This window comes from Oculina patagonica, chromosome 13 (assembly GCF_052425735.1).
Source record: "Oculina patagonica isolate OP01 chromosome 13, crgOcupat, whole genome shotgun sequence".
NCBI classification, from domain to species: domain Eukaryota; kingdom Metazoa; phylum Cnidaria; class Anthozoa; order Scleractinia; family Oculinidae; genus Oculina; species Oculina patagonica.
Genome location: NC_135770.1, coordinates 1549488 through 1562550, shown reverse-complemented (window position 1 = coordinate 1562550; position 13063 = coordinate 1549488). Strand labels below are relative to the sequence as shown.

Here is a 13063-nt window from a genome sequence, read left to right as displayed (position 1 = left end):
TTGTTGAAAAATGTAACTGAAAATCTAAAAAATGTAATATTCTATGTTAAAAATAAAATCGGAAAAAAGTGAGCATTTTTATGTTACCCACGAGCACTTTTAAAAAAATTTAGTAAAACTCAGCTGTGTTCTAATGGAAATCCGCGAATCTGATTGGTTCTCCCACTGATTTCTTTCGCCGTGGTCGCGCGCTCGCGTAGCTCTTTAAGCGGTAATTTTCTTGTTTTTTCTTCGTGCACTTTGTGGTTTGGACTGTAATCCTTGGTTTCTACTATGCTGCCCTCGTTTCTTGAGCGATGTCCTCGGCTGCGCCTCGTTGACTATTTGCTCATAGAAACGGGCTCGTAGTCTAATTGTTAATTAGCATTATTTTATAATTAGCACTTTTTTGGCAAAAAGTTAGCACTTCTTTTAGCATTTTATGCTTTTTTTACGAGCACTTTCGGTAAGAGCCTAGTAGCAGTATACAAGTGATGAATTTAGGGGAAAGAACGTCTTCTATTTTAAAAGCAACATTCGACTGCCATTTTCAGTTACAATATTCTACGTTGAATTTGAGTATTAATTATTCAAAAATATTCAAAATATAAAAGTTTGAAATTTCTCTGCCACAACAGACCTTGGCAATGCGATTTCCCGCCAAGAAACGCGGGTTGCCACAGCCGTCCACCTCGTCCCCAGGCCTAATCAGTGCTTACGTAAGTGCGTTCGCTAGAAAAGGGAAAAAATCACTGCCTTCTCCACAGGCTTTTCCAAGGCCGATTGAGTGCGTATTCTGGAGAGTCGCGAGTATGAGGAGTTCTATCTAGCTTTTCCCCCAACGATCGCGAGCGACCGGGGACGAGGCAGATGAGGAGAAATATTCTATTAAAATGCCGGAAATTTAGTTGACCTTAGGACGGGAAAAGTGAAGTCAAATTTAGTTGTAAGATGTTTGACGTCGCCTTTAACAAGAATTAAAGATAATCAAAGCTGTTACATATTTGACTTCACCTTTGTGGTCGTGTTAAATGGGAAGTCAAAGGTATTAGTATTTTTTACCTCGGCTTTGACGGGCGTCAAATGTGAAGTCAAAGGTATAAGAATATTTGACCTCGCCTTTGACAACGATCAAAGGTAGAGTCAAAGTTGTTGGCACATTTGACTGCATCTTTGACCCGCAACAAAGATCTAGTCAAAGTTGACACATAAATTATTTGACTTGCCTTTGACGCGCGTCATAGTCAGAGTCAAAGTTATTAGCATATCTGACCTCGCCTTTGACAAAGATCAGATGCTTAACAAATTTAATTTTTCGTGCCGTATGAAGTCCCAGCAAATATGAATTACTTTTGCAAGAGATCGACCACTACAGTCCACTACAGTATTACCTGTTGCTGATATGAGCATATAATGTAAGAGTTTGTACGTTTTGTTTGAAATCAAAAAAAGCATTCTTTGGAATTCAAGTGGCATTTTTTAAAGAAATCAGGCATTATTTTAGCATTTTTTGGCTTTATTCGAGAATTTCTAGTAGCATTAAATGCCAGTTTTACTAGCATAATCGAGAAAGGCCTAGTCGGTGGTCATTAAAGCTTTAAAGGCGGTACCAATCCACAGATTTCATTCCCTAAAAAGTACGATGAGTACCACCGTCATTTTTATTGGGTCTCAGTTAAAAACATGTCGATGTTAGTGGTGTATAAAAAAAATATTGACTAAGGTTGAAAAATGACACCTGCTAAAAATTCCCTTAAGGAGGCTCGATGTAGTTATTTTAGCCGAAGGGTGGATGTTTTGAAAATTAAAATTATCTAGGAAGCCAATGTTCGATTTTTGCCAAAATACACCAGAATGATCAAATATGACCAAATTTTAATTTTTACCTGTTACTTTGTCACAAAGGTTACCATAGCAACCATTGACGTTTTCTTTTGTTCTCAAACAAGCTTGATTTTCTCGAAATCTAGATTGACTCTTGGTATTAATTTTTTGATATGTTCAAGTATAGTACATTTACTACCTGTACACGAAATTTTAGGAAAATCTGTTAGAGCGTTTTAGAGTAAATCAAGAATGAAGTTTTTGGTATTTTCTTATAATTTCTTACAATCGGCAGTCGATATATTTTAACAGATTAAAGCAAAAAGTCTTTCGCTTTTAGTTAATGGTCTTTGATGGTGTAAGTATTTATATTTCAGTGAGAGTAACTGTGCTCAAATAATACGAAACAATTTTAAAGCGCCTATTTTATATTAAAACGGTGTTTTTCTAAAAAAATTCATTCTTGATTTTCTTGTTAAAGCTGATTTCCAGTCCGTACTGCGCAGACTCGGGGTTTGTTTTCGTTTTTGTTTTGAATTCGTTGAAACGTTACACTTCGCTGACAGCATACATGAAGTTTTTTAGTCCGCCATTACAGTTCGCATCGTTTAAGAATTTCCGATGAGCTGAAACGTCGGTTTGAAATAGCGTCAAGGTTCTTCTACTTGTTATTATTTGTTCTGCAAGGATATCTGGCGTTAATAATGAAGAAACAGGTAAGTTTGTCATGTAATTTTTAGTTTTGCTTTGTTTGTGAGGCTCACATAAACATTGCAGCCGAGATTGCGCAGTACGGACTGTAATTCATCTTTAACGCTCTTACAGATTTTTCTAAAATTTCGTCAACAGTTAGTCAATGTACTTAACTTTAACATATAAAAAAAAAAACAAGAGTAAATCTAGATTTCGAGAAAATCAAGCTTGTTTGAGAACAAAAGAAAACGCCAATCGTTGCTATGGTAACTGTTGTGACTAAGTGACGGTAAAAAATTAAAATTTGGTCATATTTGATCGTTATGGTGCATTTTGGCAAAAATCGAACATTGGCTTCCTAGGTAATTTTAAAAACTAACCTTCGGCTAAAAAAACTACATCGAGCCTCCTAAAATCAACTTGTGTAAAATTGCTACTACTAGAAAATAATAGAATTGGCGTGGTGTTTTATTTGTATCGAAAATCGCGCGACCTCGAATACAGGGAGTGATGTTTTAAAAGTCCTGAAAATTGCACGAGCCTTTGGGCGGGTGCAATTTGAGTACTTTCAAATTAAAACAATAGTATGAGACCCTATTTTTCACGAGTTGTATGAGAAGGTCGTGCGATTTTTTATTTATAGTATATACCACAAAATTGACGAAAAGCATATTTCAAATAACAGTGAGCTTTATAACTCCACGGTTTGTCTTCAGAAAACTACAGGTTACTTTCGTAAATCTCTGTGAGTATCCGGGCTAATTTCGGAAATATTCGGAAGTCTCCTTATCAAATTTGGACGTTTCGATGACCTCGCGTCAACTTCGGAAATCTTCGGATGATTTCGTTCTTACTTCGGAAAAAAGGGTAATTGGTACTCACCCAGAGTTAATTGTCTGCTGCTTTCCAATCAGCATTCAGCAATTTTCTCGACTGTTACTAAAGACCAAGTGAGAAAGATGTTACAAGAAATGAAGAATAAGAATTTTGCTGGGAAGTCAATTGACTTGGATTATGGTAACTATAGAGGATATAGAGTTAATGACATTGGTTATGGCTTTATTCTCCCAGAGGAGACACTAATTTATTTATTTTTTTATTCTAGAAGAACCTATTTACAACTCATTTGCACACCTGACCAGTGACCAGAGTGAAGAAACCTGATGTGGCAGTAGATTTGATTTTGATTGCTGTAGTCGTCCAACATGGCTGCCGCGCACGTACTCTTTAGGATAAGGGATCCGTTTTCCTTGTTTACGCTTAGTAATAATGTTGTGCCTTACAATAATAATCATAATTAAAATCAGTGATATAACTGAAGTAAATAAAGCTTTCAAAAAAAATAGTGAAGTCTGTCCTTTATACGTTTTGACTTAACGATCAGTTTCACATATTCATTACACAGAAATTGAAACCTGCCTTGTAAAACTCTGTGCAAATCGACGCCTCGAATGAGCGATGTAGGAGTACTTTTGTGTAGTTCTAAGTCTTCCCTCCAGAAAAAAATTGACGTCCTCCCAATGCCCATGTCCACTGCAACCAATCGGGTTAGAAGTGATGATTTTAGGAAAAAGGACATGTTTCATGTCACGATGTCAGGCGTAGCTGCAGAAACATATTTTCAAAACTAACAAGAAGACCCGGCAAGAAGATTTGTTGCTAGAACTGAATTAGCAACAAATAAGGATGCCGTAAAAATTCTTCAAATATCAAAAGGATAATCTTCAGCAACCCCAAAAAATATTGACATTTTTGGCGACTATAATGCTTTTAAAGTTCGAATAAAGCGATGTATTGGCGAAAAATATAAAGCGAGCTCTCTGCGTGTTTACTGATTGTTAATTAATTTTAAATTAATTGTTAATTATTACTTAAGTCAAACAAACACTTTTGTGTTGATTAAACTTTGTTTAAATTTTTAGACACATGCAGTACTGTATTGATTAAATGTTATTGGGAAAAGTCAGCCGCATGTTACTGATTAGAAGTGATGATTTTAGGAAAAAGGATTTTTTTAGCAGTTTTAAAAACATGTTTTTTACGTCTGTCATGATTAATTACAATATCTACGTTGAAGATTTTGAATATTTAAATAATCAAAATATTAAAAAATATTCAAACTCAACGTACATGTTTCAGATCACGATGTCAGACGTAGCTGCAGAAACATGTTTTCAAAACTAACAAGTAGATTTGTTGCTGGAAAATTAGCAACAAATGGGGATGTCGTAAAAATGTTTTATGCTTTATAATAAACCGTAGACTACATTGGCTGGAAGAGTTCCGTTATAGTATTTTTTATTGTAAGGGCAACAGCGAAAGACTTCAGCCGCCAAAGTGTTCCCGTCACTGATATAGTTCAGGATGGGATATTTAAAACTGAGAACATCGAAGGACGTAAACATGAACGACATCTCAATAAATTAATTCAAGGTGCCTTTACAACACACTAAAGGGGAGTACCACTGTACAGAACCTGATAAGCCTCCCTCTTATTGTCCCTCGGGTAAAGTGCATGTCTCAATCGCGGCACTCCTCGCTAGGAGCGAAAAAAATAAGATCGACAAAAGACTTAAACTCGGAGAAATTTCTTGAAATTGGTAGTCAACTATATTTATATATGGTGACCGGCAAGCGAATGGCAACCTCCTCCAATGGAAAAGGAATATTTTCTCAAGAAGCTATTTGTAAGTTTGTAATATTGGATATTATTATTCAAACTATTCCGCAGAAATTTTTTTCCTTTGATGTTTCCTAGAATTATTCTAAAGGAAAGAACTGTGCATTATAAAAAAATACTTTTAAAATAAGGCTCTAGAGAAACGTCGCGTTGCTGTTTTTGGCTGGTTTCCTGAGGAACGAAACGTTATTGTTTTGGATTCGATGACAACTATTTACACAGCATGTATACTATCCAAACAAACTCTTTTTTCATGTTCTTCAAATATCGAAAGGATAATCTTCAGCAACTCCAAAAAAAAATTGACAATTTTGGCGACTACAATGCTTTTAAAGTTCGAATAAAGCGATGTATTGGCGAAAAATATAAAGCGAGCTCTTTGCGTGTTTACTGATTGTTAATTAATTTTAAATTAATTGTTAATTATTACTTACGTCAAACAAACACTTTTTTCAAATTTTAAGGCACATGCAGTACTGTATTGATTAAATGTTATTGGGAAAAGTCGGCGGCATGTTACTGATTTAGCTAATTTAATTAGCAACGCACTGAAAGTGTAGACATTTGACGCAACGGCAAATTAGCTCTCATATAAAGGGAAAAAAAAAGAATTCGCTTGTGCTCATCATATTGCCATAGTCGACGTATTACCGCGAGTCGCTCTAAGAAGTCCTAAGAAATGAGGAATGAGAGTCCAACTGTTACTGACTAATTTAGATGTAAGCTAGTGTGGGCGGTTTATTCCTGGGTTTATTGAAAGAATGCCGTGTTTACACTTGGGATTTTACCGCGGTAAAAGAGTTCACTTACCTAGGTAAATTTTCGGTCAATGTAAACATCAATTATACCTCAGTACGTAAATGCGGCAAAAGACAAAGGAAATTTAACCACGGTAAAAGCGGTAATGTTCAGTTAATTTGACCACGCTCAATTTAAACCGCAGTAAACGTTTGAATGTAAACACGGCATTAAGCGCTTTTGTTTACACGCAGCTGAACACGAAAATAGAAACAATCGATTAATCACCTTTCAAAACCAGTTATCCTCGAGCTCATATTGGTTATTTCGGTTGTTAATCCAATTATCCTGACTCCCAAGGGAAATACACACGCACCCTGAAAACAACTAGGATGTCCTTAGGCATCCCAAAAAAAAAACATTTTCCTCACATTTCTCAAAAACCGTTAAATTATCTAAGATTGCCTATTCCTCCTAGTTGCGTCTGAAATAATTCGTTCTATATAAAGTTCGCTCTGTTAGACATGCGAAATATTGCATGAATTTGCAGCTTACGTATAACTTGTCAAAAAAGATGGCAAACTACACACCAATCAAGTCAACTTATTTAAAGCGAAAAGTGTATAAAGTTACAGGGCTGCTGTTAAACTGAAAGAAAATTTCCTGCAATTTAATTTGTTGTAGAATGAGTAAAGTGATTAATTTACCTGACAGTAAACAATTAATTACTTTTACATCCCACCTGATCACAAACTAGCCCCCTACAGCTGTTTAAATTACTGCTTAGAATTTTCTTTTTAACACCACGAGCAATTTTAAAATCTCACAAAAATTACACGGAGCCATATCGCAATGAACGCTTTTGTACGAATCTTGAGCGTTGCCTTCTTAGTGGCGGGAGTGAGCGGCCAAATGTGCGTAGAAGAAACGCTTGATTGTAACCAAAAGGTTCCAACGATCTTCAAGCTGGGGGACCAATCGTGTGCCTGCAATAGACCGGCACATGCCGGGGCGTTGAAGTACACTAATGGAAAGATTTATGTCTGCTTGGGCAGCAAATGGAAGACCGTTGTCCTTGAAGACGAATACGGCACGGAGAATATCCCTGGACTTTCCTGTAAAGATATCCTGAACAAAGCGGGACAACACGAGCTCAGCAATGGAGTTTACTGGATTCACCTTCAAGGTAAATAGATTCTTAATTTAACACTTTGATGGAAATGGTATTTCTTAGAACTTTGGATATACATGTATCCGTAAATTTTGCGTGAGCGCGCCATACAAGCATGATGCTTTCAAGTCAGGTCAGAACTTCCAATATAGAATGTGGCAAATAACGTTCAACTCAAAGGTTATGCATGATGCCTACATGATACCACACAAAGCGCACTGCTTTTGCCTATTTACACACCCAATTCTTAGTGCAATTCTTGTCACGAGCCACAGCCAGCTGCAATTTTTAAGCGCTATTTTAGCACGCTATCGCTAGAAGATCTATTAAAAAATAACATGTAGAAACTGTGGGTTTCATAACAGAGTTTTTTCACATGCCTTATAAATTCATAAGGATCGATATTATGCTGAAATCACGACCGAATCGCATTGTGGCTGGTTTACATGCGCGACCTCGAGTTTTACCCAAGAGCGATTAAAATTGCAGTGTACATCCCCGTGGGGGGGGTACTCCCTAAAATCGCATATGGGATCTCCCCCGAAAGGTGTACACTCTTTTTCAGGCTTCAGGTATATAAGAGGGTAGGGATACAGTTTATTCCGACCCAGGCTGAACATTCTTATTTTTCTGCCGATTTTAAGGCTGAAATATTCCTATGAACATTCTTAGAAAATACCGTTTGACATTGCTGTTTTAGCAAGTATTGGGTAATCAATTATAAGTGTTTGGAAATGTCCAGATCTGTATCGTGTTACATTGTGTACATGTACCATTGCTTTTCGTTGCAGCCTGGAGTCCGTTTTGGCTTTAATTATATAAACTAAGGGGCATTCCTCACAGAGGTATATAAAGTGACGGAAATGAAAATACGCTGATTTCGTTTCAACGTAAAAACTATATTCTTTTCACCCCCCCCCCCGGGAAATGCTCAGCCTCGGGTTTATTCTTAAGATGATTCTTAAAAATTCGCAAATTTCAGCCTCGATATTCTTATAAATTAGATTCTTATAAAAAAAAAAGATTGTGTATGGCTCTTCGCTAGTAGGCTTCTATTTCTAGCTAAAGACATTGATTACTGCTTTTATCTTTAACAGGAAGCCAGGATTCTTTTCCAGTTTATTGTGACATGGCTTCAGGAGGTTAGTTGATAGCTTTAAACATTGTTAGTTTCTTATTTTCATGCAAAAGTGGCCGCCGATAGACAAAAACAAATACAGCTGTGAAAACAAAAGATGCGGCCTTGTGGCTTTTAGTCAAATTTGTTTGTCGCCGAAAACTCAACATGAGATAAAAGACTATGCCGTCTCCGTTTGTCTGGGTCAACTTTGGAAATCTTCGCTACACCTCGGGTCAGTTTCGAAAATCTTCGGAAGACTGGGGAACAACTTCGCAAATATTCGAAAGACTTTAGTCAACTGTCAGTCTTTAGGTCAACTTCGGAAATCGACGATTTTTTTTTACTTTCGGGTTGCTTTTACTATAATCAAGGGCAGAATATGTTATCTGACTTTAGGTTTATTATTCGGAACTTTAGAATAAAACAAAAAACATCAAACTCGTGGATGACGAGTGTTGAGCAACCAACGATCTTTGTTGAACTCATCATGTAGTTCATGTTATTCATCACCAGGTTGGACCTTGGTATTCAAAGTGGTCAGCGGTGTTGACAGGAAGGTGTGGGACTTGTATAACTCAAACCAGGCCTCCGCCGAGTTAGTAACAGCAGCCCTTGACGTCACAAATCGACATAAAGATCACTACAAGAACCGAGTGGTGATGAACTGGCAGACTTTTAATCCATCTCAGGTTAAAACAGAAATAACACTCACTATTTGAGGAATAAATAATACCCTAAGTCTCTTTTATTAGCATTATCAGTATCGAAAGATAGGATCAATCAACGACCGACCAACACGCACTCAGAAATACTTTAAACAAAGCCAAACAGTCACTGACAGTGAAATATAGGACAATGATCTTTCACAGTCTCTAAAATTTGCTTCGTTAAGGTATCACGGAAGGAAAATTGGCCTTTTCGTTCCAAGTGAATTGTGTGCAAACCGTCAATGGAAACCCCAATGAAGTATATATTTTCTAAAGGCTTTTTGAATAAAGATTGTAATTTTGGATTGATATAGACCATAATAAGCATTTTTTTTTGCAATTGTGATGTTGCGCAACATTAGGTTTAATTGAAAACAAATTTACATGAGAGCCTAAACTTTTATGTCTGAAATTTGATCTACATATATTGGTCTATTTTTTTTTCCTTTTCCCCTTTTTTTTTTTTTCTCAAAAAAAACAAAAAAAACCCCCCCAGGGAAAAAACCCAAAAAAAAAATTTTTTTTTTTCTGAAGTGCGCACCCGCCCCGCGCGCCCGCGGCTGCGCAGCAAGACAAAAATAAATATGTTTTTCCTTTTTTTTTCAATTTTTTTTGGGTTGGGGGCCCCCCTCTGGGGCCCTTCGGGCCCCTGGGGGCTCCGCTAAAAAACGGTGTCTCAGATTTTTTTTTCTTTTCTTGCTCCATTATTCTTTTATGAATTGTTAATCTTGAAGAAGCCCTAAAAACGACCAATAAGATTGCACGTAAGGCAATCGGTTAACCACTGGGTTATGCTTTTAGATCCTAGCTCGCCTTGTTTCTCTTTCAACAGGCAAAAGTGATCTTATACGAAGGAGCTGTTGCTAAAAAGAAGCTGGTCTTTGACGCATCAGGGACTAACAAGTTAAACTGGTTTTCTGTGGATAAACTGAAAAACTCTCCATGGACTGATGTAAAGACCGAGCCAAGGAACTACTTCTCCATACAGGGCTGGCGCTATAAAGCCTTCTGTCGCAGTTTCTTTATCAACAGAAACTACGGCGGATGTGGTAATGATGCTGGGTGGCTTGTAACCGCAGGTGGAGGGTGCTCTTGGGAAACCAGCGCTTCTCACAGGAACAAAGTCTTGTACAGCAAGCGGTCCACCTATACCAAATGGAGCACAAACGGTGAGGCTTGATAATTATGTCCTTTGTTCTCATTATTCTGATCTGGGGACAAGCAATTTGATTGGCTAGATTTTAAATTCCCTTTTTTAAAATCAAGCCAATCGGATCATGTGTCCCTCGAGCCACCTTTTCCTCGTGCAAAGGCCCCCGCCGGCTAAGAAAGAGGGCAGGCAGCTCTAAGGTCGAGAATGGACTTTGAGGCGAGACATTCTTGTGCCCGGAGGTTTTGAGCTTCGAGAGGACTTAACGCTCTGGACACAAGATCATTAGAAACGAGAACACCGACAAACCAACTCCCGCACTAAGTGCTTGGACTTTAAGAAGAACAAGAACTAATGCTTTATCTTTCCACTATATAGTATTGGCATCACAACTCATCATGACATCACTGGCTTTAGATGTCTGGACCTCCCAAAGGTTGAGTGATTGCTTTCAATGAAAAATGTTAGAAAATGCCCAGCCAAGTGCATAACGGTCAAACTATCTTTACTTTCAACATTGTGCTGAAAAAATCACCATGGAACATTTGGCAATCATAGTTATCTAAATATCAGAACTTGAGAGAAATTCGCCCGCTGCAAACGTTTTGGTCATTGTTTTGATGGGTACATTGAATGATATTAATTAGTGCGCGTCACTGAACTTTTTTTATTTAATCTTTTTAACAGCTAATGTTGCAGTTGCAGATGTGCTTGCAGTTTTCCTGCAATAAGGTAACACATTGAGCTTACCCAGTGTTTTTTTTTTATTTCCGAATATTTTGGTGCATTTTCCATCTTGTTTGATCTTGCTTTTTTGTTAATTTCAGAACTGAGACAAGAGACAAGGGGAAACAGCAAACTTTGCATTCGAAAAAATAGCCAAAGAAATGATTAAAACTTCAAATAAAGAAGACAAATAATTTGGGAATTGTGCCTTTTTAGTTATTTAGCTAAAGTTCCGATTCAAGGGCATTCAAAGAGAACTTGGTATGGCCTGACCTGGCCATTTTCTGACAACAATAAAAAGGCCAATATCACCCCTACACAGACCTCAAACCAGTTGAATAACATTAATAGAAACATTCGATTTTTTATTGGGGAGGAAGGCGAGGGAGGGCGACATTGGCTAGCTTTAAAACGCTGTTTAGGGATAGCAGAATATTTTCGCGGGGAATCTAAAGAAATAGCTGGCCATAAAAAAAACCAGAGAAATTATCCTTCCATACATCGTAAAGAAAAATCCGCAGCATTAGAAAAAGTGTATTTCGGAATAACATCTGGAGAGTATTGATCAAACTTTTACTACGGTGTTTGCTAGAGTTGTCATCACCTCCTCCCCTCCCCTTCCCCCTCCCTCTTCCCTCCCCCACCCCTCCCAATGTCAATCGAATGTTTTAGTCGTCTGATGATTTATTTTCATGATTAGGATGGCCGGTCGAGAACAAGTCTCTCTTCCAACAAACGTTCTGCCAACATAAATGTCAAAATGAATGAATGCGGTTTGAGTGGAAGAAAAAAAATTTCCTTTTCTTTTCAATTTCCAATTAATGCAATGAGCTTTCCGGCCTTGAAAATTGTTTCCCCTTTTTTCTGAACCATATGAAGTGTTGAATCGAGCCTCAAAATATTTACAAGTTTTCGGCGCTCACAAGAGTAAATTGCTTTAAAAAAAAAAAATCGATTGGTGCAAATACAATCAGAAGCAACAGTAGCGGAAAAAACGCAAAAGGCGAATGAATGAAAAGAAAAAAAAAGGGAAGGAGGACTCGAGAGTCACCTTATCGTCATGTTGCTTCTGTACTAACTGAGAGCCTAGAAAACGCTTCAGTGAAGCACACATTTCCTTAGCCTGCGAACAGGCTCCCGAGTGGGGTTTTTACGCGGCGAAGCGAGCGGCTTTTTTTTTACGCGAGCGAAGCGAGCGGCGTACCGCGAGCGCGGAAGAGCGGGGCCTGAGCGCGCCCGTACTCCCCCTCAGGCCCCGCTCTTTCGCTCGCTTCGCTCGCGTAAACCCCACTCGGGAGCCTGTTCGCAGGCTAACATTTCCTTTTCACTTGAGTATGTTTAATTACATTTTTACACAACGTTAACATTGTAGCCACCGCTTGGATATCTAAATGTTTTCCGTTTCTTTACATTGGATGCGTAATGGAGCGTCAATGATTAAAAACAAACTGCCTTTTTCAGTAAAGCGCTAAACGCTCTTTACTAGACTGTTGAGCTGTTCGTGCTCATTGTCAGGCATGTTAGTTATTGCATGAATTTGCAGCTAACGTGTAATTAGTCTCCATCATAGTAATATAATAATGATGATGATTTGAGGAAAAAGGATTTTTTTAGCAGTTTTAAAAACATGTTTTTACGTCTGTCATGATTAATTACAATATCTACGTTGAAGACTTGAATATTCAAATATTCAAAATATTAAAAATATTCAAACTCAACGTACATGTTTCATGTCACGATGTCAGACGTAGCTGCAGAAACATGTTTTCAAAACTAAAAAAAACATTTTCCTCACATTTCTCCTAGTTGCGTCTGAAATAATTCGTTCTATAAAAAGTTCGCTCTGTTAGACATGCAAAATATTGCAAAATATTGCTAGGATTCAGTCATATAAGAATGGAGCTTATTGGAATAGTAGTTTTCATTGAAATAGTAGCATTTATTAGAACAGGGGCGTTTATCAGAATTGGGATGCCTATTAGAATATGGGCGCTTATTGGACTAGAAACGCTTATAAGTGGTTTTCACTGTAATGGCACTGTCACGCCGCGTAAAAATTAATCCAATACTTTTGAGGAAAAAAATCAGGAATATTTTAGGTTTTAGAAAACTACTATATAAACTACTTGTCCAAGGTTCAGGTTTGTACGTTATTCCGTTCTCGAGTAATGCGTCAAAATGTTTCATTTGGCATTAAATTCTGCTACAAAGGGTGGTCATATCACCCCCATGAATAAGTAAACGTTCACATAAACACTTCTCGCAAAACCTCTAC

General features: G+C 37.6%; 1 protein-coding gene across 1 annotated transcript; it reads left to right on the top strand.

Moving 5' to 3' along the window:
* The first annotated feature begins 6729 nt into the window (after window positions 1–6729).
* Window positions 6730–10990, top strand: LOC144636780 (uncharacterized). The gene is made up of 6 exons (XM_078495981.1): window positions 6730–7100; window positions 8183–8227; window positions 8719–8894; window positions 9745–10081; window positions 10750–10794; window positions 10890–10990. The coding sequence occupies exons 1-5, from the start codon at window positions 6767–6769 to the stop codon at window positions 10791–10793; spliced, it is 936 nt and encodes a 311-aa protein (XP_078352107.1). The 5' UTR covers window positions 6730–6766; the 3' UTR covers window position 10794; window positions 10890–10990.
* The last annotated feature ends 2073 nt before the right edge of the window (window positions 10991–13063 follow it).

Coding starts and splice junctions, on each gene's coding strand:
- LOC144636780 (XM_078495981.1), top strand. CDS start 6,767: ATGAACGCTTTTGTACGAATCTTGAGCGTTGCCTTCTTAGTGGCGGGA. Junction 8,228..8,718: donor TTGTGACATGGCTTCAGGAG/GTTAGTTGATAG, acceptor ATTCATCACCAG/GTTGGACCTTGGTATTCAAA. Junction 10,082..10,749: donor TACCAAATGGAGCACAAACG/GTGAGGCTTGAT, acceptor TCTTTTTAACAG/CTAATGTTGCAGTTGCAGAT.